The sequence below is a fragment of the Ursus americanus genome, chromosome 14 (assembly GCF_024610735.1).
Source record: "Ursus americanus isolate L20-20 chromosome 14, mUrsAme1.1.p, whole genome shotgun sequence".
In the NCBI taxonomy this organism is placed as follows: domain Eukaryota; kingdom Metazoa; phylum Chordata; class Mammalia; order Carnivora; family Ursidae; genus Ursus; species Ursus americanus.
Window position 1 is genome coordinate 63,549,821 of NC_142140.1, and position 25,404 is coordinate 63,575,224.

At 50.1% G+C, this 25,404-nt stretch overlaps 1 protein-coding gene across 2 annotated transcripts; it reads right to left on the bottom strand.

Moving 5' to 3' along the window:
- Window positions 1-1,218: 1,218 nt before the first annotated feature.
- Window positions 1,219-25,359, bottom strand: CCDC42 (coiled-coil domain containing 42). Of its 2 annotated transcripts, none has more exons than XM_045797276.2 (7): window positions 12,275-25,359; window positions 11,874-11,979; window positions 11,484-11,588; window positions 9,726-9,923; window positions 5,330-5,551; window positions 5,015-5,173; window positions 1,219-1,484 (listed from the first exon to the last, which is right to left on the bottom strand). In XM_045797276.2, the coding sequence occupies exons 1-7, from the start codon at window positions 12,355-12,357 to the stop codon at window positions 1,407-1,409; spliced, it is 951 nt and encodes a 316-aa protein (XP_045653232.1). In that variant the 5' UTR covers window positions 12,358-25,359; the 3' UTR covers window positions 1,219-1,406. The 2 variants fall into 2 exon arrangements, with proteins under 2 accessions (XP_045653232.1, XP_087723731.1); XM_087867605.1 differs by lacking the exon at window positions 1,219-1,484 and adding an exon at window positions 3,664-4,182.
- Between the last annotated feature and the right edge of the window lie 45 nt (window positions 25,360-25,404).

Genomic DNA, 25,404 nt, shown 5'->3' on the forward strand with positions numbered 1-25,404 from the left:
GACCCTGCGCCAGGTGAATCGCCTGGAGGGCTTATTAAAAAGCCCGGAGTGGGCGGGGCTGCGTCCCGCCTGGGGCGGGGCCTGAAAATTTGCATTTCTAATGAGCTCGCAGCTGCTGCCAATACGGCTGGTCCGAAGTGGAGCGCGCACCTGTTAGCTGGTGTATACAGAGCGAGGGCTACCTGCTGCCCCACGCTCTCAGCAGAGACCCCGCAGGCCCCTGGGTCCCTTGTTCCGTCCTGCTCTGCTACCGGCTTTGGAGGGGAAGGCAACAGTGCCCCCACCTTCTGAGAAGCAGCCTGGTGGAGGGAGCACGGGCCAGGGCCGGTGGTGACCCATTGTGACTCCTGACCTTGTCATCTGTAGCCGGGGTCCCTGTCCCTGAGCAGGTGTGCTGCTCCGGAAGACAGAGAAGACGTAGATGATGTGTGCATGAATATATGTCCAATAAATGCTGTTTGCTTTGTCTGGTCTCTGATCTGACCTAATCATCTTGAGCTTTTGACCCTGAGTGCGTAACTTTACATTTATCTCTACGCAGTTCAGTTTTGCTGGTTTCTTTTTTTTTTCCTTTAAGATTTTATTTATTTATTTGGGAGAGACCAGATAGCGAGAGGGGAGGAGAGGGAGAAGCAGGCTCCCCGTGGAGCAGGGAGCCCCGACGTGGGGCTCAATCCCATGACCCTGAGATCATGACCTGAGCCGAAGGCAGACGCTTCACTGACTGAGCCCCCCAGGCGCCCGAGTTTTGCTGGTTTCCAACCATCTTTCCAGCCGGCTGAGAGGCCTAGGCAGCCTGCCTGCTATTCCCATATTAGCGCCCCGGGTACCACACTGCCTGTTGTAGGGTCACAGCGGGGAGGGGAGCAGGGCTTGGTCTCTAGCTTGGGGACCGTCCTTGACTTACCACCTGTGAACTCTGACTTGGGAAGCTGTCTTCATAGTTTCTACTGAGTCTTTGAACCCCAGTTACAAACCCCAACTTTAAAAAAATTTTTTTTGAGGTTATAGAGGAAAGAAGGGTCCTATGTACTCACCCCGCTCCTGGTCTATTTCTGCGTGCAACTCCAAAGCCTGGGACATGCCAGGCGTGAGATTTGTTTTCTAGTCCCTGGGCTGCCTAAGTGACCAGCTTCAAGAGGGGGTGCTTTTCTCCCCTCGATGGGCCATCTTCTCCGTGAATAAGCCGAAAAGAGACAGAACTTATAAACAGACCTCTTACAGAATTTAATGTTTTCAGGGATAGGAGGGACTGAGGCCTGAGGGGGGGAAATGGCAGGGTGTTCGCCAGCAGAAAGGCACAGGGGTCCCAGACGGCTGGACTGGGCTGACGGGACCACAAGCTCACCGGGAACCTATCCTCTCTCAGTCTCTGTCTCAGAACATCCTGGAACCGCAGCGGCTCCTTACACCCGGACTTGCTGTTGTTCCTTCTTCTTCACCTCCGCCCAGATGTCCGACAGATCCTGGATAAACTGCTGAATCTAACAAGGCAAGGGGGCCCGAGTTAGCCCACCCAGCACCAGGCCGCCCCGTCTCCACACGGAGCACGTCGGGGCACAACCTGGAAGGAGTCACTGCTTCGCTGGACTGACTTCTTGAGGCCTTTAACTTTCCCTTACTTGACAGTAATTTCAGTTAAAGCATCAGGCTTAGCAGAGCGGAAGGCACACACAGGGAGCTCCTGGGGGCTGACGCGGTGACAGTATGAAAAAGAACAGTGGACAGTCTGACGGAGGATACAGACGAGGGGCTGCTGAGCAGACTCTGACTCTAGAAGCCTCTGGTGGGGGCCAGCAGTATTGGGGGAGACGGCTACCCACAATTTAATAGCCTTCAGGGGGCATTTACTTGGAACCCAGAACGGATGCCCGTTTTGACAATACCGAGTCATGGAGGGAAGCCCGAGTTCTGTTCACTAGCTTGTGTTTCAAAGAACATACGTTTCTGCGCCACGTGGGGACCTGGTCTCCTGGGGAAATCCGTTCATCTTTCTGGGACTCGGCTTCCTCGTCTTCAAAAAGGGAAGGGGGAGAACAGGTTGGCCTTGATGGTCTCTAAGACCTCAGTTCTAAAATCTCTCCTTTCAAGAATGTTCCTGGAGATGGGACTACACATATGTTCCCAAACTCTCAACAACCCTGTCTGCCAGGAATACTGTTACTATTATGGATACAATTCCTGTTTTGCAAAAGAGGAAACAAAGAGTCCGTGAATTAAAGTATCTTCCCCAGGGTTCCGGAAGAGACAAGCCCAGAATTTCCCAAACTATGTTCTTATAACCAGTGATCACACACCACAGAAAGGGTTCTGTGGTCAAGTTAGCTTTAGAAATGTTATCTGCTTGGACAGTCTCAGGGCAGAACCACAGCAAAGATGATGAAGTCCTGTGTGTAAAGACGGTCCAGCTTTGCTTCTCTGAGAGTTTTCCAAACCTATTAGTCTGCAAATGCCTTTGATTTCCCCCTAGGAAACTCACCACCTCTTGGGCGTCTAGGATTTGCTGAGCACAATTAGGGAAATGGCGCTCCAGAGCTTGGGTTTCGTTCAGGGATCACCCTGGACCTTCTGTGACACAGTACCGTTGAATTCAAATTCAGCCTTTTGCAGAATCATGCTTCCTACGTTGTACTCCGGGACCACACTCCTAAGTTCTAGAGAAATGGCTGCGTTCCAGAGCTCGTGCTTGGGTGTCATAGGGATGTCGCTGGGGACGTCATGCGCTGGAAGTCTCTGCAGCCTCCTTGGGAAACTTCAATTAGAATCAAGCACTGGAAAAAGGTTTGCTCCGGGCACACCTAGGTTTTCTCATTTTGGTACAAGATCTATGTGTGGCTTTTCCTTCTTGTCGTCAGGAGGTGCGAGACCAGCTACTGGCCCTCTTGACCTTCTGTCCTTTGTAATCCAAGAATCTGCAGTCTGTAGGTCTTGCTCCTGCCTGGACCTTCGGTTGTCCCCTTAATTCTCCTGGGTCCTTGTTTTTAACTGTTTTGGGCTAGTTGATCATATGCAATTCTGTCCATAGGCTCACGTCTCACAGGAACGCGGTGGGACGTTTTTAAAATAACAACTTGAGCAGTAGGAAGTGTTCCTGTAAAAGCAAACTGAGGCTGAGAGGGGTCAAAATCGAGAGTGCAAATAACAAGAAGACATCACTTGTTTGTGTCTCTCATGAGTGCACAGCGGCTTTTTATCAGATTGGGTTTTTCCATGACATAGGGCTGAGAGCAGAATCCACCTGTCGTCCGTGAAGCCAGACATTAAACGGATTTGTGAAAGTGTGACTTGTCCCATGAAGTATTGTTTCGAAAACGTGTTTTTCATCAAGCAGGCCATTGATGTTGACAGGCTCCTTCTCGTCATTGAAAAATGAATTCTTTAATTTTTCTGCTTGAGTTTCTAATATGGTAAATATCAATAGTATAACACATAGAGACAAAAGCTCTTTGGGGGTCTTCAATGTTAAGAGTGTGCAGGTCATGGGGCGCCTGGGTGGCACAGCGGTTAAGCGTCTGCCTTCGGCTCAGGGCGTGATCCCAGCGTTATGGGATCGAGCCCCGCATCAGGCTCCTCCGCTGTGAGCCTGCATCTTCCTCTCCCACTCCCCCTGCTTGTGTTCCCTCTCTCACTGGCTGTCTCTATCTCTGTCAAATAAATAAAATCTTTAAAAAAAAAAAAAGAGTGTGCAGGTCTCCCGATACCAAAAAAGTCTGAGAATCAGACTTTGCTGATCAGACTTTGCTCAAGCAGACTCCCCGCTGAGTGCAGAGCCCCACGAGGGACTCGATCTCATGACCCTGAGAGCATGACCTGAGCTGAAACCAAGAGCTGGATGCTTAACCGACTGAGCCCCCTGGGTGCCCCAAGTTTCACTTTTTTGTTGTTGTTAAACAGGGCAAGTACCTTCCAGTCCATGGCTTTTATTGGCTTGTGTGTCATACTCATTCACCACTTATGGAGCACCTACTGTGTGCCAGGCACTGTTCTATATACTGAGATACAGTTAGGAACGAGACAAACACAAATCCCAGCCTTCTGGAGCTTACATTGTATTATTTCATGGCAGGGCTCGAGGCTTTTGTCAAAGGAATGAAGAATTAGTCATGATTCTCTGCATGTCACGAGAAGCATGGCTAATGCGTCTGCCCGCATGGAGTTTCCCCAACGGTGGGAGATGTGCACCTGTGGTCAGAAGTGAGATGATTTGGGGGGTAGTGCGTGCGCGTGGCATCGAACAGCTTTCAATCATACAGTGAGAAAGGTATTTGCTTTCCAATTTCCTTTCAGTTACTTGATTATTTAAAAAAATTGTTTTTAAACTAGATTTTATTTGTTTGAGAGAGAGAGCGAGAGAGCCCATGAGCAGGGGAAGGGGCAGAGGGAGAGGGAGAAGCAGAACCCCGCTGAGCAGGGAGCCCCACATTGGGCTCGATCCCAGCACCCTGGAATGACGACCTAAGCTGGAGGCAGATAGTTAACTGACTGACCCACCCGGCAGGCGCCCCTCCTTTCAGTTACTTCAAAGAGAAAACGTCAGATTGGTACTAATAAGACCCTAACACTTCCCTCAACTTGCTGATTCCTCCCCCTACCCCCCCAACCCCCAATTTTCTCTCTCCCCCAAGAATGGACCTTGGGCACGAGCCTTCAGCCTCTTTCTAGGACTCAGTAAGACTGTTTTGCACAAATACTGAATTCAGTAGTGGGTCCCTGCCATTGGTCGTGTTGACTACGGCCAACAGGGTGTCCGTGCTAATGGGGGGCGGGGGGTCTCAGACCAGCACCATCACCTGGGAACTTGTTGAAAAATGGGAATTCATGGGTTCTCATCTCAGACCTATTGAGTCAGACACTCTGAGGCTGGGGCCCAGCCAACACTCCCAGCCCCCAGGGGATTCTGATCCTGTTAAATTTGAGAACTACTGTTCTGTGGGGCTCATTCTTGCCTTGGACGGAGGGACAACCCTCTTAGCTCGGTAGACCCAGCTGGCCAGGGCACTGCGCCGCCTCTTACCATGTCCAGCTGTCTGTGCGTGTCCTCCAGAGACACGGTGGCGGTCTCCTTCAGCTGCTTGCTCACAATCTGGAAGAGGTTCAGCGTCGCCATCTTAATGGTGCCAAGCAAGAGGGTCTTCTTGGCGGCGGTGTTCTGGATGTGCGCCCAGCGAGACTCCTGGGGAGGGGGTGGCGCCAGGACGTGAGCAGGCGTGTGTGCGCACGTGTGGGTGGGTGTCCCGCGCTCACCCCGCCGCCCCTCCCCCGTGCCCAGAAGCCCCCAGCCACTTCCTCCCCACCTCCACCCCCCCACCCCCCGGACCACCGTGTTCACCCAGATGATGACGTCGCTGCGGGCGCGGTCAAAGCGCATCTGCAGACGCGCCAGCTCGTTGTTGTGCTGCAAGATCTCGTCGTCCTTCTCCTCCATGTAGCGCGCCAGCCGCGCCTTGGCGCGCTCGATCTTCTCCTGGCCCTCCTGCGCCGAATGCATCAGGTCCTGGTGCATGCTCACCAGCGTCTTGTAGCGCGAAATCACCTCGTGGATCTCCTCGAACTGCGGGGCGGGGGGCTCCCATCACTGCATTGCACCTGCACCCCGCCCCCTGCCCCAGGGCCGACGGCGGAGTCCCGCCTGCCAACTCCCTGCCTCGATGCCTCAGCCTAGCTGGGAGACCCTAGGCAAAGGTCAAAGGGCAGAGGCCGTGAGGACGTTGGAGTCCACCTGCTCGCCCTCCTGGGTTGGTATGGGCCATGGGCCCTGTATTGGGGGCACCTGCAGTTGGAGCTGGGGTCCTCGGTTGGCATGTGGGCATCACCTGGGAGCTTTAAAAAGGACACCTGTCGGGCTCCACCCCCAAGAGAGTAATTTTATTTATTTATGTATTTGTTTATTTATTTATGATTTTAGGTATTTATGATTTTATTTATTTATTTGAGAGTGAGGGAGCGAGAAAGCACAAGCAGGGGGAGAGGGAGGAGCAGACTCCCGCTGAGCAGAGAGGCGGACACTCAGGGCTCGATCCCAGGACTCGATCATGACCTGAGCCTTAGGCAGACGCTTAACTGACCGAGCCACCCAGGCGCCCCAAGAGATTCATTTTAATAAACAGGTCCGAGGTGGTCCCTGGCACCTGAATTTTGCAAACACGCCCCCCAGGTGATTCTAGAGGATTGCTGGCTGGGGTTCAGGGGTTGAGGTGGTGCATTTTGAGATGTCTCCCAAGGCAATAATTACCCTGTCCAACAAGAACGGACCGAGAACCGCTTATGAGCCCGGCAGTATGCTGAATGCGAGGGACGGAGCAGGAGATAAGGAAGCCAGACCCTGCTCTTAGGAAGCCTACAACTTGGGCAGGTGTGGACGGAGGAGAGACAGGCAAGGGAAGAGTTACAACACGGAGTGATAAGCCCTATCTATGATGGGGAAGGGGGTGCTGGTCGCAAATGTGCGGGAATATCTTCAGCATAAGGCTTTCTGGAATTTGTTCACATGTGCTTAGGTCCCCTCCAGTGGGGGCTGGAGACGGTACCAGGTGGGGGGGGGGGCTTGGCCTGCCAGGCGGGGCCAAGGCCTCCTCCAGCATGGTGCCCGACACTCTGACCTGAACTTGCCGGTCACCCCCCCCACCCAGAAGGCGGTGTGAGCGCTGGCCTTTCTATCCATAATGCCTCTGCGGGGAAGGACCGCCCACCTCAGCAATAGAGGAGGGGGGAACAGCCAGGAAAGGTTTCCTGGGGGGGAAAGGATGGCTGCAATGTGACCAGAGGTATGAACGGAAGCTGGCCAGCCAAGGGCAGGTGGGGGAAGGTGAGGACAGACAGACGGAGCAGCCGCTGACAGACCATGGGTGCGCGGGGCCTGTTCACGGTGCTCATGGGAGCTTAGTTTGAATAGCCTGCGTTCAAGATGGGGACGGACCGATCCACCCGGGGGAAGTGACAAAAGTGCCCGGTAACCCCCGGGGAGGAGGAGTGCGGACTTCCTCTGTTAAAGGGTTTTAGGAAGCAGAGAGAGAACTTTATATCTGCATTTCCGAAGGTTCGCCGAGTACACACACCATGCAACAGCACGCGACAGTTAAAACGAATGAGGCTGCCAGGAGCACCTGTCCAGTGCTGGGGGCTGGTGTGCAAAGGACGCAGGTTCGAACTTGAAGAGGCTCCCGCTGTGTAAGGATGGGACGCTTTGCACATCAGTAAGGATAAGTGCAAAGCAGCGACACATCCCAGATACATCCACAGTCCATGAACTCATAACATACTAACAGCACGACGGGTCAGCTTTGGAGGGTGCCAGAGAACCAGCTCATGAATCCGAAACCCGTAATTAAGAATCAAGCACTTAACGAGCTTTTCCGCTAAGACTCACAAAGTAATCAAACCGCTGATGAAGGCTAGATTCTCTTGATGAAGTCTTTCTCGTGGTAATTTCCTAGCTAATACGTGCAGGAGAGATGACAGAACATTTCCGGCCCCCGAAAAGGGTCCTTCACCCCCTTCCGCTCAGGATCTGCCTCCACCACCAAAGAAACCAAAATTGTGGCTTCTATCACCAAAGAGTCACTCTTACTTGTTTTTAAATCTATCGGTGGGACCGTACGTAGGTCCTCTTCTCTGTTTGGCTTCTTTGGATCAACATCAGAATGTCTGTGACACTCGAGACACAAATGTATCAACCAAATACCTCGTGGGGACCTTGGTTGGACCCCAGTTGGAACAAACAAAGCGTGTGTGCAACAGTTGGGGAACGTTTAACATTGACCGCAGACTTAGTATTAAGCAATCACGATCCCATTTTTACGGGGTGCGACAATGGTATTGACCTCATCTTAAACGTCACATACTGAAATACAGATGAAAAAAAATGTCATTTGCTTCAAAATGGCGGAGGTGGGAAGGTTGGGGGATGATTTGATGAGTCGATAATTGTCGGAATTAGGTGATGAGTAACGGGCATTCCATGGATGATTCTATTTTTGTATATGTTTGAAATTTTCCATAATGAAAAGGTGATTGTTTTTTTTTTATTTTTAAGAAAAAGCATCTTTGATCAGAAAAAGCAAGTCACGAGGGGACACGTAACAATACCCTTCAGAGTTTATGGATGTGTACCCTGTTGCCAAAATAATAGCAAGCCTGAGCACGAGCGGCTTAAAAATCAGGATGGTGGTGGCCTCCTCGGAGAGGGGAAGAAGAAGGGGGCTTGGAAGGGGGGCCCACAAGGGGTTTCAATGAGTGGTAGTGTCTTATTTAAGAAAAAAGAACTGGAAGCCATTTGGGGGATATATGAAGATTTGACAAGGTGCAATGCATACCCGGGTGCTGTTATCTATCTCTCTATGCCTTTCGGTGTGTTTAAAATATTCTGAAAGACTTAGCGGAAGAAGGAAAGAGAGGGGAAGAAAGAGGGGCGGGAGATCCCGCTGGGAGAGGGTGGGACAGGCTGGTGGCCAGGAATAAAGGCTGTGCTGAACTCCCGCATGAGGGGCCCTGAGGGTCTGGATGAGGAAGGGGCAGGGGCTGGATTCCAGAAATACTTAGGAGGCAGAATAGACCAGATCTGCTGATCGATGGGCTGCAGGGAGGGAGTAGGGGGAGGAGGCAAGGAGGAGGCCCCGCAACGGCAGGACTGAGGGTGGGAGGCCACGCCATTCACAGCGCTGGACACACACAGTGGGAAGACTGGCAGCCGTGGGGGCAGGAAGCGGGAGAGCTGAGCCGGAGACTCCCGACCCTGAGGATAGGACATGAAGCTCAGAGCCAGACACAGGCCAAGCTGCTCGGGGGTACGACACACTTTCCCCAGCTCTGAATCGGAGTCCCCTCCTATAATTGATCTGCTGCTTTGGTGTATAGTCCCCCCCCCCCCATTATGAGCGGACCACTCATTGTACAATAGGTACCCTGAGAATGGAACACTTAACACAGATCTGGGCTTTGCATAAGTAAATTAGTTCTAGCCCGGGACCTTAGAAATTATCTGGGACTTTAGAAAGCGGTCCATCCTTTGTCTCCCCGGGGTGCCGCCCTCAGGACACTGATGCACACCCCCAGAGGGCATACCCCATACCTGGCTCCCCCGGTGAGGGGCCCTGCCTGCTGCTGTCACATGGGGGCATGGGAGGCATCCGTGGGAGGCCCCACAATTTGCTCAAGGAGAAAAGTGGAAGGTCAGGGACAAAGACCCGAGGACCATTTAAGGAAGGAGCTGGGAAGAGGAGCCCCCTGAAGGAGGCTGAGGGGAAAGGGCCAGAGGTGGGAGAAGGGTAGACAGGGGACAGGGGAGGAGACCGGAGGAAAGGGCAAAGCTCTGTTTCAAGGAGGCTCGCACCAGCCCTGGGCCCGGCCTCTCCACTGCGCTCTCCAGCTCTGCACTGGGCTGGGTGTCTGCCAGTTTCCTTCCCTTCCTCTCTCCGTGGGCTCCCAGGTAAACGAAACTCAGCAGGGAGGAGGGGGAGCAGGGGTGGGTGCGCATCCCGCATCCCGCTACAGGCAAAGCTGGACACTGGGGGTGCCAAGCGAAACATCGCTCCCCCAACACGCCACCCACACAGACGGTCACCCAGATGCACGGGCAGAGCTCGGACCCCAGAGAGACCAGCCCAAGAGCCCCCCCCCCCCCCCCGCCAGCCTCTCCCAGCTGCCTGGTCCGAGCCCGGCGACCACCCTGTGCAGCGCCCCCGCTGGCCCCAGGCCCTGGGGAGGCCACTGCTCCACCCCCCCCTCACCTCTGAGTTCTCCACCACCTTCTCCAGGTACTTGTTGAAGATGGAGTAGTCCTGCAGCTTCGAGCTCAGCCGCTGGTGCTCCAGCCGCAGCGCGGCCATCTCCTGCTTGGCCTTGGCCAGCTCGCGCACGCGCTGCCTCTTCAGCTCCCGCTCCTTGTTGGCTTTCTTCAGGGCGCGGATCCGCTTCTGGTCGTTCTCCTGGGCCGGGGGCGAGGGGGCACCCGTGGGACCCTGGGCCTGTCCTCCCCTCTGTCTGCCGGGGATGGGCAGGGATCGCTGGGCCACCGTGGGCGAGGAGGCCCGGATTTTCTCCCCATTTGGTGCTTGGTACTTGGTGCCTCCATTTCTCCAACTGGAGAAAGGAGAGGCCCTGGGCAACTGCGCCCCAGCCCTAGGGAGCGGGGACAGGAGACGGTCCTGGCAGGGTGAGGCCGTTCCCGACAGCCCGTCCCCGTAGCTCAGACTGGCATCAGGCTGAGGCCAGAGCTGACGGTGCAGACGACAGATGTCCCCGAAGAAAGGGCGGTCGGGCTGACACCCCCTTCTCCTTCATTCTGCAAAGCCCTCCCCGCATGATCAGGAGGCACTCGCACCCTCAAAGGGCACCTGTGTGGCTCCTGTCCCTCTTCAGGGGCTCCCGTGAGGCCACACGGAGGAGGACGTTGGGAGGCAGGTGGAGAAGGCCCAGGGAGGGTTCGCACTCTGCCCCGAGAGCCCAGGACAGGACCCAGGGTCCCCTAAGCCAGTCCAACTGTGCATCAAAATCCCCTGGGAAGCTTTTTAAAAATGCAGTTGCTGGGCCTCCCCCACCAGGCCTGTTGCAAGCACAGAGTCCCAGGCGTCTGTGCTTGTGACAGTTTTCCGGGATTGCCAGGCTGCTGGGCCTCCAGCAGCCCTTGGAGAAGCTCTCTCATTTCCTGCCGTCCCACCCACGCCACTAGCTTTTCTCTGGCCAGTAAGGAGGACTCGACCCCTGGAGAATGTGCCAGGCCCATCAGCCTCCTCTCCCACCTGCACAAGGCGCAGAGAAGACAGGAGCTGCCCAAGAGCAGCCCCCCACCCCCACCCCAGAGCGGAGGCCAGGGCTTCCCCCTGGAGCTGGGCCAGGCCCCCTCAGGGCTCCATCAGGGCTGGCTGGAGCTGGTGTGGAGAAATCGGGGTGGTCAGATCGCTCCTCTAAGGACTGATTGAGAGGCGTCTTCTCTGATGGACTCTGGGGCCTGGTCCTTCAACCTGGACCATCAGTCAGCACAAGGACAGAGGGGTGGGTAGGCGGCGGGGACTGAAGCCCTGTCTGATTCGTCTCTGCACGTGCCCAGCCCTGCCTGTCATCCTCCCCCCGTTCATTCATTCATTCCCCAGAGACATTGTAGGTACCAGGCACAGGCGAGGAAATGGTAAACCGCAGTCTAGAAGGGCCCGAACTGACAGGGAAACAGGAAATTACAAACCGTAATGAGTGGGGACATAAAGGGAGCAGCCCCAGGCCGTGTTGAGCGGGGAAGAGATGCTAACCCAGGGTGAGGAGTCAGCAGAAGCAAGAAGGAGGGGGAGGAGGTGGGTGGGGAGGAGAAGCAGCAGAGGGGAGGAGGAGAGGTGGAGGGGGAGAAGGAGGGAGGGGGGGGAGGAGGAAAGAAGTGGGGGGGATGAAGGGGAGGAGGAGGGAGGGGGTTGAAGAAGAGGAGCAGGAAGAAGGGGGAAGAGGGGGACAGGGAGGAGGGGGAGGAGCCGGGATTTGCAGCGTGGGGCCCCTCATACCTGGATGAACTGCTCAAACTTCCGGATGTGGGCCTTCAGCTGGGCCTCCTTGATGCTCAGCTCCTCCCAGCGGAGGTTCAGGGTTTCCATTCTGCGCTGGAATGTCTTGGGGTGGGGGCACAGAGAGGTCAGGAGGGCCCCCGCACCTCCTGCCCTAGGGCCTCTGCCCCCAGGCCTCCCACCTTCCACCCCATGCCAGGGTCGGTCAGAGCAGGGCGTCCCAGGACCCTGCTACCCCCAAGACTCAGATCCTTTCTCTCTCCTCGGAGGGAACGCAGAAGCTTCGTGCAGGACTTCTGGCTCCAGCCACTGCCACCCACAAAATGGGGGGTTCCCGTCCTCAGGCTCTGAACCCCGCGGCCTTCCCGCACTCCGCGCCTGCCTCCCCACCTCCTTCTTCTGCTCCATAGCGTGGTGCATGAGCTTGGCCTCCTTCTTCTTCTCCAGCAGCCGGAGGGATGGGGACTCCGACTGATCCTCAATGTTGGGGAACTTCCTGCCCCAGACATGGGTGGGAGAGGCCGGTGGGTTCTGAGTGCCCAGGGGCCGGCTGGGGCTGGGCCAACCCAGGGCGGGGGAGGGGGGCGGGGGGGGGTCCTGGCCCCCACGTGAGGGAAGGGAGTGGTGTGTGGGGAGGGCTGTGTTGGCATCTGGAAAGCCAGAGGCTGGGTGGGTTGGTGCCAGGGTGAGAGGGCAGGTGACTTGGGGCTCAGGGTTACGGTGGGGGAGGGGACAGGCAGGAAGTGGGGGGGCTGGGGGCTGTGGGAGGCCCCAGAGCCCCAGACACTCACTGCAGCAGTTGTAACAGGCGCTCCCCATACTGCAGCCGGAAGTACTCGGCCAGGTCTTCCTCCTCCATGATGCCCAGACTCATGCTGCTGCTGACCCCGGGGCCGGGTGGCCGGAGCCTTACAGGGAAACGGTGGCTGGCAGAGCCACAGGTAGCTCAGGGGTGCGGGCTCGGCTCTTGCTTCTCCCTTCCTCCTGCTTTTCAGGGTCCCACAGAGGGTGGGGGTCTGAGAGACTGGGGAAGGATGGCTGGGAGGCTGGTGGGTCAACAGCTCAGGACGATGTGTTGGTGAGTGAAGGGAGATGTGGTTACCTGGCAACAGGCCCCCTGGTTCTGTGGACCACCCACGGAACCCAGGCTTTGCTCTCTGACCCTTGTCCCCGCTGACCCCAGTCCTGCTGGAGTCCCATGTTCTGCTCCTGCATTTACCCTTCCCACCACCCCAGGAACTCTGGGGAGAAGTTAGGCCTGACTAGATGCTGGTGTCCAGGCCTGGGAGGCAGGGCCAGGGGGCCCATGGCCCAACAGGGGGGTTTTGGTGGAGGGGTGTCCTTGGGGGTTCGGGTGTGTGTGTGAGGGTGAGAGAGGGTCTGGGCCCGGGACAGATGGGCCAGAAGAAAAGGAGGCTGGGGTGGGGAATCCAGGGAGAGTGGGAGGAGGCCCAAGCTTGAGAACCAAGTGGTGGGCGAGCGTGGGTGGGGAGCCTGGGGACCAAAGAGGCTGGGGATGTGGAAGGGGCTCCCAGGGTGTAACCGACTCAGGGCCAGTGCCATCAAAATGTGAAGAAACGCCACACCCTGGTACCATGACCGTCAGATGTGACACGTGTCCCTGATGAGGGCTGCCCGCCTTGATCCCGTCAGGGCCCTGGATAAGCTCATTGCGACCAGACTGGAGACCCCGTGGGAGGCAGGCGCCCAAGAGTCCCGGGCAGGAGTGCTGCTGCGGGACACAGGCTCCCGGCTGCGCGCCGTCCCCTCTGTCCCCCGCTCGCGCCGGACACCGGGCTCGGCCCCTCTGGGTCTGGGGCGGGGGTCCCTGCCTGTCCGGGCGGTGCCGGGAGCCGGCCAGCCCACCCGCGGCATTGCCTGTCCTCTGGCGCCCCCTGCTGGCCCCCCGACGGCGCCCTGATGCGGGCCCCGAGTGGGAGGAGCCGTGGGGGCGCTGCCCAGCCACCCCCACCCCCCGCCAGTCCCTTCTCCCCAGCCCCACTCCGGAGCCGGCCGCCGCCACCTGGGGACGGAGAAGGGGGGGCAGGCGGGACAGCCCCCACCCCACCCTCAGCTCCCCAGCCAGCAATGGTTCTCACCGGGAGCGCCCCAAAGAAACAGACCCCGCAGGATGACAAGAGCACCAGCAAGGACCTTAAGGTCCGCAAAACGGGATGTTTCTCTCCTTGCATACGTATTCCTAGAGCCTTGCGCCATTTGGGCTTTACCGTCTTTTTCCCCTTGAGGAGGGGGCTGTCTGCTTCTCGAATCACCTGTTTGCCCTGATATAGGGACGCATCCTTGGTTGCATCTGTGGCATCAGGTGGCCCAGGGCCACGTTGGTGCATCCAGGTGACAGCTAAGGGCATCCTCACCTCCTGCGCGCCCCCCCTCTTGTCTGGGGCCTTTCTGTTGCTTCCTCTGTAGCTCACAGGAGAACCTTCCTCTCCCTTGCCCACCACCATCCCTCTCTCGGGTCACACAGCCCTCCCCGGGGGCCATGGGGAAGATGCAGCCTGTCTGGGATTCACAGAACTCCCCTCCTCTTCCTTCCCTGGGGGAGCCCAGCTTCCCCTCCCCTCCTCCCACACTCCAGCCCTTGTCCATCTCGATATTTGCCTCTGAGGCATCTAGCAAAATCTCCTGTTGGGTTTAGGCTGTTGGACAACAATAGGCAGTTCTGTTTTCTGTCCCGTCCCATCTTCCCTCTGAGACGATGATCTGCTTAAAAGGACAGGAGGAAAATAACAGGAGAAGAAAAGCTCTATCTAGGTGCGTGTCTTTAAAAATGGTATCCTGCATATCCATACCGAACAGCAGAGTGCTGGGTATACACTCAACTATTGGGCGTGAGGAAACCACTTTTTGTCCCTGTTACATTCCATTCCGTGTACGTCTTACAGTCCCTGTAAGTGGGTTCACACAGATGAATGATATTAACTGTTTCAAAATGATCGTTATGGGAAAACTTGCATGGGTCGAGTATGTGTCAATGGCTTAACAAGGTCGGACTTTGTCAAACACTTTGGGAGGGAAGGTCAGAGGGAGAGAGAGAGAGAGAGAGAATCTTCAAGCAGACTCCCTGCTGAACGTGGAGCCCAATGAGGGGTCTTGAGCCCACGACCCCCAGACCATGACCTGAGCCAAAATCAAGAGTAGGATGCATAACCAATTGAGCCACCCAGGCGCCCCTCAGATGCTTTTTCTACATGTATCGAGATGATGTGTCCTTTACGTTTCATTCTGTTAATATGGCGCCTCACACGGATTGATTTTCACATATTAAACCAACCGTGCGTCCCAGGGATCACCCACATTTGGTCTTGGCGTGTACTATTTTTGATGAGTTGTTGAATTTAGTTTGCTAGTATTTTCTTGAGGATTTCTGCATCTCTATTCATCAGAGATACCGGCCTGTAGTTTTCTTGTGGTGTCTTTCCCCTGTCTTTGGTATCCGTGTGATGCTGGCCTCATAGGATGAGTCTGGAAGTGTTCCCTCTTCTTCTGTTTTTTGGAAGAGTTTGAGAAGTTTTGGTGTTCATTCTTTGAATGTTGGGTAAAATTCGATCGTGAAGCCATCAGGGTCCCCGGCTTTACTTTGGAGGTTTTAAATTACTAATTCAATCCCGTATTTGTTACTTACCTGTTAAGTCTATTTCTTGCTGATTCACTCTTGTTAGGTTCTCTGTTTCTGGGAATTTATCAATTTTGGGTTATCTGATTTGTGTGCTTCTAATTGTTCATAAGTCCATAATCCTTTTTATTTCTGATGCATCTGTTGTGATGTCTCCTCTTTCATTTCTGATTTTATTTATTTGAGTTTTCTCTCTTTTTTTTTTCTCAGTCTAGCTAAGGGTTTGTTGATTCGCTTTTTCAAAAAACCGATTCTTAGTTTTATCAATTTGTTTCTATTCTCTGATTTATCTCTGCTCCGATCTTTATTATTTTCTTCCCTCTTCTAACTTCGAGGTTAGTGTGATGTTCTTCTTTTTTTGGTTTCTTTTCTTTTTTTTTTTAAAGGAAACAGCCGTTCTTTTTTTTTTTTTTTAAAGATTTTATTTATTTATGTGACAGAGAGACAGCCAGTGAGAGAGGGAACACAAGCAAGGGGAGTGGGAGAGGAAGAAGCAGGCTCCCAGCGGAGGAGCCCGATGTGGGGCTCGATCCCAGAACGCCGGGATCACGCCCTGAGCCGAAGGCAGACGCTTAACGACTGAGCCATCCAGGCGCCCCAATAGTAGTCCTATATTTTTGATGCTCTTCTCTACCTATCCTTTTTTAAAAAAGATTTATTTATTTATTTATTTATTTGAGAGAGAGAGAGCGAGCAGGGGGGCAGAGGAAGAGCGAAACTTCAGCAGACTCCTCACTGAGCTCAGAGCCCGATGCAGGGCTCAATCCCACCACCCTGAGATCATGACCTGAGCCGAAACCAAGAGTCACACTCTCAACCGACTGCACCACCCAGGGGCCCCACCAATCCTAGTATTTTTGAGTCAGCTGGACCAGCATTTGATGCAACAAGAGGCAAGGAAGGCAATGAAGGGCAAGTTGACCAACATCTAGTAACCCAAGCTGACTTACGAATCACTAGAAGGAGCTTTATCTTCGTAAAAGCAGAGACGGCACCAGGATGAAGGGGGGGAGGCAACTCTGTGCCCCCATCACAGGCGATAGAGCAGACCTGCAGTCCCCAAGAACATTTTGAGCTCTTTGGCTTGGTGCATGCAGACCCTTTTATTAATAAGCCTAAGTCCGCCCTCTTGTGATTGCCTTCTTTGCCATTGCACAGACTCTTCCCAAACTCCTCCCAGACCTTACCTACCTCCTTTGCACATGGTTTATGGTATCAGTGACACCGGGAGACAGAACCAGGGACAGAACCAGTCTGGAGTGGTACCTGGCCATTCCATTTGCTTGAATAACTGGGTTCTCGGCACAGCCACGGTGCTGGCTATGGAAACCTCAACCTACTGCAGCCTCCTCCACCTCTTTCCCCCCCTCATCTTGCCTGTTTCTCCCAGTCTGTCCTCTGAATTCATTGACTTTGGTCACTCAATTTCTACTGACTACATGCAATATGGTTCCCTTCTCCCATACAATAGCTTTCTCTTAGGACCAATACTGCCCAACACATGTGTGCAAATACTTTCTCCAAGCTTACTGTTGGTCTTTTACTTCGCTGCTTTCTTTTAGCATAGGAATTTAAAATATTGATCCAGCCAAATATGTTGATTTTTTTTTTTAATTTTTATTTTTGGGGGTTGGGGCTTTGGTGTTTTGTTTAAAAAAGCCTTCCACACTCAAAATTATAAGTGTCTGTCAACCCATTTACTTTTAGAATTATGTTATTTAAAAATGTTGTGTTTTGGGGGCGTCTGGGTGGCTTGGTCAGTTGGGTGTCTGCCTTCAGCTCAGGTCATGATCCCAGGGTCCTGGGATCGAGCCCTGTGTCAGGCTCCCTGCTCAGCAGGGAAGCCTGCTTCTCCCTCTTCCTCTGCCCCTCACCCACTCGTGCTCTTTCTCTCTGTCTCTCTCCATCTATGTCAAATAAATAAATAAAATCTTTTATAAAATAAAAATAAAATGTGTTTTTAAAATTGTGGTGAAACACACATCACGTGAAATTGACCATCTTAACCATTTTTAAGCACACTGTATATTCATATTGTTGTGCAAACAATCTCCAGAACATTTTTATCCTGTAAAACTGAAACCCTATAGGGGCGCCTGGGTGGCACAGTCGTTAAGCGTCTGCCTTCGGCTCAGGGCGTGATCCCGGAGTCCCGGGATTGAACCCCCCATCGGGCTCCCTGCTCTGCTGGGAGCCTGCTTCTTCCTCTCCCACTCCCCCTGCTTGTGCTCCATCTCTCGCTGGCTGTCTTTCTGTCAAATAAATAAATAAAATCTTAAAAAAAAAACAAAAACAAAAACTGAAACCCTATACCTATTAGTCAACATCTCCCCACTCCCCCTCCTCCCCAGTCACTGGTAACCACAAGCCTACTTTCTGTTTCTATGAATTTGATGACACTAGGTACCTCATATCAGTGGAATCATACAGTATCGTCCTTTTGCGACTGGCTTCTTTCGCTCGGCATAATATCCTCAAGGTTCATCTATATTGGAGCCTGTGACAGGCCTTCTTTCCTTTTCAGTGCTGAATAATATTCCGTTGTACTATACACCACCCTTTGTTCATCCATTAGTCTGTTGATACTTGAGTTGCATCCACCTTTTGCCAATTGTGAATAATGCTGCTATGACCATGGTTGTGCGAGTACCTCTTCGAGAACCTCCTTTCAGTTCTTTTTGGGTATATACCCAGAAACGGGATTGCTGAGTCATATGGTCATTCTATTTCCAATATTTTGAGGAACCACCATACTGTTTTCCATGGTGGCTGCGCCATTTTACATTCCCACCAGCGGTGCGTGAGAGTTCCAATTTCTGCACTCCCTTGCCAACACCTCTTATTTCTGTTTTTCCAACAGTAGCCATCTGATTGGGTGTGGGGTGGTATCTCATCGTAAAATTATATTACCTTGTAATTACAAGAGTAGTAAGAGGATACATTCTCATTCTACATCATTCGAATGATACCCATCCAGCTGGAGCCCAGTTTACCCACCATCCGATCCTGTGTCTCAGGGTTGCTGGTGCACTCAACGAAGACTCATGTTGAGTGCCTGGGATGTACCTGACACACTGCTAAGTTGGGGGGATACAGCATCGAACAAACCAAAGTCCCCACTGTTACAGCGGTGGAGGGAGGAAGCTGGGAATAAACAGACCCTGGTGACTACATCTGGGGAAGTTGTCTTCAGGACCCTCCCCTCACTACCACCACAAGTGGCTATAGGGGAGGGCGAAGGAGGTGGGACAAAGGAAACAGTCAGGGCCCACAGACCCAGGCACCTGTCATAAAAAACTCCCCAACTGGGTTGTTTATCCTCTAGGCCCTGTAGATACAGAGCTCAGGGTCTATGAGCTTTTCGAGAGCCTACAACAACTTTCGAAGCCTGGAAATGATTATTGGCTCTCAAATACAAAAAGGAAGCCACAAAATAAAGGATAAATGTTTAATTAAAAGCATACAAATGTAATATTCCAACTTTGTGGGTTTTCAAGTTTAGCATTTCACACATTTGAAAGTAATCTGTGGATCTGATTTTCTCACTTCTCAAGAATTTCCAATTCTGCACAGATTTTTGGAAAAAAATCAAAGCCAATTGAAAACTAAATGAGTTGTTCATTGACAATTTCAAAAGTGAGATTGTGAAAATCCTTGCACTTACCCCTCCCCGCCAAATCATGTTTAGTGTTGATGGGAGTGCATTTTAATTTGCTTGCTATGGTGGGGTTTAGGCCTTAGTTATGTTCCTTGTAAGGTCAGGTTTCTAAGATGGCCCATGTGGGTTTTCACTAACAGAATTGTGCAAGACAGCAGTCTCATTGAACCCAGGAAAGATTCCGTTACTCTATTTTGGCAGTTTGCTGAGCCTGAGGATGACAGGCTCCAATAGAGGGGGTTTCAAGGGCATCTGCAGGAAAAGGAAGAGGCTTCTGCCTCTCACTGGCTAGCCATGGGCCAACTCTGATCTTGGAGCCTGGCCCCAAACCTCAGCCTGCTCCATGGTTTGTCCTTGAAATAGTAAATGACTCCCTGCTGTGCTCTGATGCCCGATTTCCCACTGCTTATGTTTCTGAGAACAGAATTCCCACTGGTCCAAACTAAAAGCTCTGCTCAGCAGTGGTTGAAATAATCTTTTTCCTTCTGACCTTGCTGTTCGAGGAGTGTGGCCCTCTCCCTGCGTCAGGAAGCTGGCCGATGCTCTCGGTCCAACTATGGGAGCTTCACCTCGTCACCCAGGAGAGACCTACATCAGTAGGAAGCAATTTCTTATGCTCTGATCCAAGTTAGTCCATCCATCTCATTATTCTCCTTGCCCAGGACCCTTCAGCAAGGACACTTTGCTTTACCTCAAACATGTATTTCAATAGTCATACTTCTCCATCTTCAAACATCAAACCTGATTTTTAAAAGATAAAATGTTGCCTTTGAATACACACATATGTAATAAAAATGTAAAGAACTATGGGGAATGATAGTCGACAAATTCGGGACAATAGTGACTACCTCTTGGTGTTGATGGGGGGAGGGTTACTATAAATTGGTAACGAATAATATTTTGGACTGGGCACTGGAGACGCAAGTGTTCATTATATTATTCTGCAGACTTTTGCTATGTCAGAAATATTTGATAATAAATTTGAAAGGAAATACTTTTGTATCTGCTCCCATGGTGGTTCACTGTGTTTGTTATTCTCAACACTTGCTGGTTCTCCTCTTAACCTCTATTCAATCACTGGTTTTCCCTTTCCTGTGAACCTCCGCCAGCATCCTCCCTCTTCCCCTTGTTCCTTGAAACTTGATTGACATCCTTCCTCCAACTTGACGTCTATTCTTGCTAATAATTCTCTCATTGGGTGTTCCCCAATTATGCTTCTTTATCTCCTTGGAAACTGTGTAGTCTTAAAATATCGGTGTGTCTTATCTGCCGCCTCTTCATTTACTGCACAGAATCACAGAATTTTAGAGCTAGAACCACTTGAGATAATGTATTCCAAACTTCTCATCACGTAGAAGGAAAAAAATGGACACTTGGAGACTTAAGTTCATCTTCAGCAAGAGCAAAGCCAGGATTCCAAATGAGGCCAACTTCAAGTTTCCCATAAGATTGAAAACCAGGAGAAGGTCTTTGCTCCTGTCCTGGAAATGCTGTGGAGGTGGGAGGGAGGTTGACGGATCTCTGACCTGAACGTAAAAACTAACAAGAAAATATTTACAGTTGCACTAAAAAGACTAAAATACCTAGGAATAAACATAACCACGGAAGTGAAAGACTTGTCCTCTAAAAACTATAAAACACTGAAGAAAGAAGTTGATGACACAAACAAATGGAAAGATATCCCATGCTCATGGATTAGAAGAATCAATATTGTTACAATGTCCATACTACCCAAAGCAATCTATGGATTCGATGCAATCCCTATCCAAAAGGCCCAGAAGAGCCAAAGCAATCTTGAGAAGGAGAAACAAAGCTACGGGTATCATAATCTTAGATTTCAGGATATACTACAGAGCTGTAGTGACCAAAACAGTTTGGTATTGCCACAAAAATAATTGCATAGATCAACAGAGCAGAATAGAAAGCCCCGAACTAAACCCACACTTATATGGTCAATTAATCTATGACAAAGGAGGCAAGAATATACAATGGGCAAAAGACACTCTCTTCAATAAACAGTGCTTAGAAAACTGGACAGCTACATGTAAAAGCATGAAACCGATCACTTTCTAACATCATACACAAAAATAAACTCAAGATGGATTAAAGACTTTAATGTGAGGCCTGAAAACATAAAAATCCTAGAAAAGAACCCAGGCAGTAACTTCTCTGACATTGGCCATTTTTCCAGAACAATTTTCCAGATATCTCTCCCAAGGCAAGGGAAACAAAATAAAAAATTAACTACCGGGATTGCTTTTGCACAGCACATGAAATCATCAATAAAACAAAAAGGCAACTAATGAATGGGAGAAGATATTTGTAAATCCAATACGGGGTTAGTATCCAAAATACATAAAGAACTTATATAACTCAACACCAAAAAACCCCCAATCTGATTAAAAAATGGGTAGGTGCGGGGCACCTGGGTAGCGCAGTCGTTAAGCGTCTGCCTTCGGCTCAGGGCGTGACCCTGGCGTTCCAGGATCGAGTCCCACGTCGGGCTCCTGGGCTGGGAGCCTGCTTCTTCCTCTCCCACTCCCCTGCTGTGTTCCCTCTCTCGCTGGCTGTCTGTCACATAAATAAATAAAATCTTTAAAAAAAAAAAAAAAAAAAAATGGGTAGGTGACCTGAATAGACATTTTTCCCCCCAAAGAAGACATCTACATGGCCAGCAGATGCATGAAAAGATGGTCAGCATCACCAATCATCAGGGAAATGAAATCAAAACCACAATGAGATACCACCTCACACCTATCGGAATGTCTAAAATAAAGAAGACAAGAAATAACGAGCGTTGGCAAGGATGTAGCGAAAGAGCAAGCCTCATACACTGTGGGTGGGAATGTAAATTGGTGCAGCCACTGTGGAAAACAGTAGGGAGGTTCCTCAAAAAATTAAAATAGAAACACCATATGATCCAATAATTCCACCACTGGGTATTTACCCAAAGAAAATGAAAACACTAATACAAAAGCACCAGTTTGAAAAGATATACGTGCCCCTATGCTTATTGCAGCATTATTTTCAAGAGCCAAGATATGGAAGCAACCTGTGTCCACTGATGGATGAATGGATAAAGGAGATATCTATATGTATAATGGAATATTACGCAGCTATAAAAAAGGATGAGCTCATGCCATTTGTGACCATGTAGACGGCCTAGAGGATATTATGCTAAGTGAAATAAGTCAGACTGTAAAAGGCAAATACCTTAAGATTTCACTTGTATGTGGAATCTAAAACAAAACAAAACAAAACAAAACAAAACAAAACAAAACAAATGAATCAACAAACCAGTAACAAACAGAATCAGACCTATAAATACAGAGAACAAACTGACAGCTGCCAGAGGGGAGAGGGATGAGAAGATGGACAAAATGGGTGAGTGGGAGACATAGGCTTCCAGTTACAGAACGAATAAGTCATTGGAACAAAAGGTGTAACAGAGGCAATACACTCAGTGGTATTGTAACAGCATCGTACGGTGCCAGATGGTAGCTACGTTTGTCGTGAGCCCAACATTACGTATAACCTTGTCAAATCACTATGTGGTATGCCTGAATTCAAGTAACAGTGTGTGTTCACTCTAATCAAACAAAAAAAATTTTAATAAAAAAATAAAGAGGTGATTAAGGTAAAATAAGGTCATTAAGGTGGGTCCTAATTTAGGAAGACTGGTGTCCTTATAAGAGGGGAGATCAGGACACAGATGTGCATCGAGGGAAGGCTACGTGAAGGCTCTGGGAGAGGAAGGCCACCTGCAAATCAAGGAAAGAGGTCTCAGAAGAAACCAACCCTGCCAACACCTTGCCTTCAGACGTCTAGCCGACAGAATTCTGAGAAATTAAATTTCCGTTGTTTAAGCCAAACAACAACAAGCCAAAAATCTGAGAGGAAAACCCTAGCGAGGCAGAAAGGGGTTGGTGGTTGAATGCTTCTCTCTCTCTTTCTCTCTCTCGCTCTCTCAGCAGTCTAGAGCAGAGGAGGGCCAGATACCTAGAACAGGGGTCCTATCGTTTCATTTCTCTCCTTCACAATTGCTGTGGGAAGATGGCTGCATGACCTGTTGCCAGTGGGTAGACAGGACATGACGTCTTTGTGCTGGTGAGACTACCTACCAAAACACATGAGATGCTTTTCATTTGTTCCAGTCTTTTTTTTTTGGTCCTTCAGCAGGGTTTTAAGGTTTTCTTTATATAGGTCTTGTACATTTTTTGTTAAATTTATTCCCGTATATTCTATTATTTTGTTGTTGTTGAAAGAGAAAGTTCTAAAAGCTTCCTGAGAGAAAGCAGATCACCTTCAAGAAACAATAAATACGTTGACATCAGAGTTCTCAACATCAAACTGGATGTAAGACAACAATGGAGTATTTCAGAGGACTTAAGAACTTTTCAAATCCTAGAATTATTTTATGCATTTTAACTGTTATTAAGTGAGACCATGAGGGGTGCCTGGGTGGCTCAGTGAGTTAAGCGTCTGCCTTTGGCTCAGGTCATGATCTCGGGGTCCTGGGATCGAGCCCCGCATTGGGCTCTCTGCTCAGCACGGAGTCTGCTTCTCCCTCCCCCTCTTCTTCTGTGCTCCCCCGCCTCAATTAAATAAATAAATAATCTTTAAAAAACTGTGACCATGAGTTAAAAATAGTCAGATACATATATCCTCAAAAAGTTTACCACATCAATACCCTCTTTGAAACCATTTAACAAATTATTTTCTTAGTGGCTATCCTGGGGATTACAATTAGCATTTTAATTTAAAACAATCAGTTTGGATGGATAATAACTTAATGTCAATAGTCTGCAAAACTCCTGCTCCAGTATACCTTCCTTCCCTAACTCCTCCTTTATGCTATTATTGTCATAGGAATTACACCTTTAGACATTATAAGACAATCAATAACGTTTTATAATTATTGCTTTATGTAGTTGTTTTTAAATGACATAGGAGAAGAAGAGAATTACAACAAAAAATACATTTATATTGTCTTCTATATTTATGTATATAATTACTTCTCCTAGTGCTCTTTATTTCTTCATGTGTATTCAAGTTACTCTCTAGTGTCCCTTCATTTCAGCCTGAAGGATTCGCCTTAGTACTTCTTTTTTTTAATTTTTTTTAAAAGATTTTATTTATTTATTTGACAGAGAGAGACAGCCAGCGAGAGAGGGAACACAAGCAGGGGGAGTGGGAGAGGAAGAAGCAGGCTCATAGCAGAGGAGCCCGATGTGGGGCTCGATCTCATAATGCCGGGATCACGCCCTGAGCCGAAGGCAGACGCTTAACTGCTGTGCCACCCAGGCGCCCCCCCCTTAGTACTTCTGAACAGATCTTCTAGTGACAAGTTCTCTGTATTTGTTTATCTGGGAATATCTTAATTTCTCCTTCACTTTTGAAGGAGAGCTTGGCTGGGTATAGAATTCTTGATTGATGGTCTTTTTCATTCAACCCTTTGAAGATAGGATTCCACCGTCTTCTGCCTCCATGATTTCTGACAAAAAGTCAGCTGTTAATCTTACTGAGGCTCACTTGTACATGAGACATGGTTTTCCTTTTGCTGTTTTCGAGCTTTTTTGGTCTTTGATGTTCACCAGTCGGACTATGGTGTGTTTAAGTGTGGATCTATTGGAATTATTTTACTTGCAGTTTGTCAAGTTTCTTGGATGCATACATTAATTGTTTTCATCAAATTTGGGAAGTTTTTAGCCATTTTTTTTCAAATATTCTTTATTCCCTTTATTTTTCTCCTCTCTTTCTGGGACTCATAGTAGGTGCATGTTACTATCCTTGATGGTATATTACATATCTCTGAGGCCCTGTTCATTTTTCTTTCTTTCCTTCCCCCCCCCCCCAGTCTTTTCCTTAGACTGGGTAATCTCTATTAACCTGTCTTCAAGTTTGTTGATTCTTTCTTCGGACAGCCCAAATTTACTATCGAGTCCCTTTAGTGAATTTTTTATTTCAGTAATTGTACTTTTCAACTCCGGAAATCCACTTTAAAGGTTTTTTGGTTTTGGGGTGGTTTTTGTTTTTGTTTTTGTTTTGTAATTTTGTTGTTGTTGATTTTCTCTATTTGGTAAGTGACTGTGTCATACTTTCCTTTAATTCTCTTTTTTTAAGATTTTATTTATTTATTTGAGAGAGAGAGAGTGTGTGCACGAGTGGGGGGAAGGGGCAGAGGGAGAGGGAGAAGCAGACTCCCCACTGAGCAGGGAGCCCAATATGGGGCTCGATCCCAGGGCCCTGGGATCATGACCCGAACCGAAGGCAGATGCTTAACCCACGGAGCCACCCAGGCGCCCCTCTTTTAATTCTTAAGACATGTATCCTTTAGTTCTTTAAACATATTTATAATAGCTGATTTAAAGTCTTTGTCTACTAAATTAAACATCTGTGCCTCCTCAGCGATATTTTCAGTCGGCTATTTTACTGTGTATGTAGCATATTTTTCTGTTTCTTTGCAGAGGTTGCAAATTTTTGTCTAAAGTCAGACATTTAAAATAATATAACAACCTAAAATCAGATTCCCTCTCCCCAGGTTTGTTGTTGTTGCTGGGTTTTTTTATTATCATTTTTCCTGTGGCTGCTTATTTGTGTAGTGAATTTCCTAAATGAATTCTGTCAAT

Bases quoted from the DNA above. Each gene is read 5' to 3' on its own strand.
- CCDC42 (XM_087867605.1), bottom strand. From the start codon at position 12,357: ATGAGTCTGGGCATCATGGAGGAGGAAGACCTGGCCGAGTACTTCCGG. The intron at 11,980-12,274 runs GTGAGTGTCTGG...TGTCTGGGGCAG, and splicing joins CGCCTGTTACAACTGCTGCA to GAAGTTCCCCAACATTGAGG. The intron at 9,924-11,483 runs GTATGAGGGGCC...CCCCCGGCCCAG, and splicing joins AGTTTGAGCAGTTCATCCAG to GAGAACGACCAGAAGCGGAT.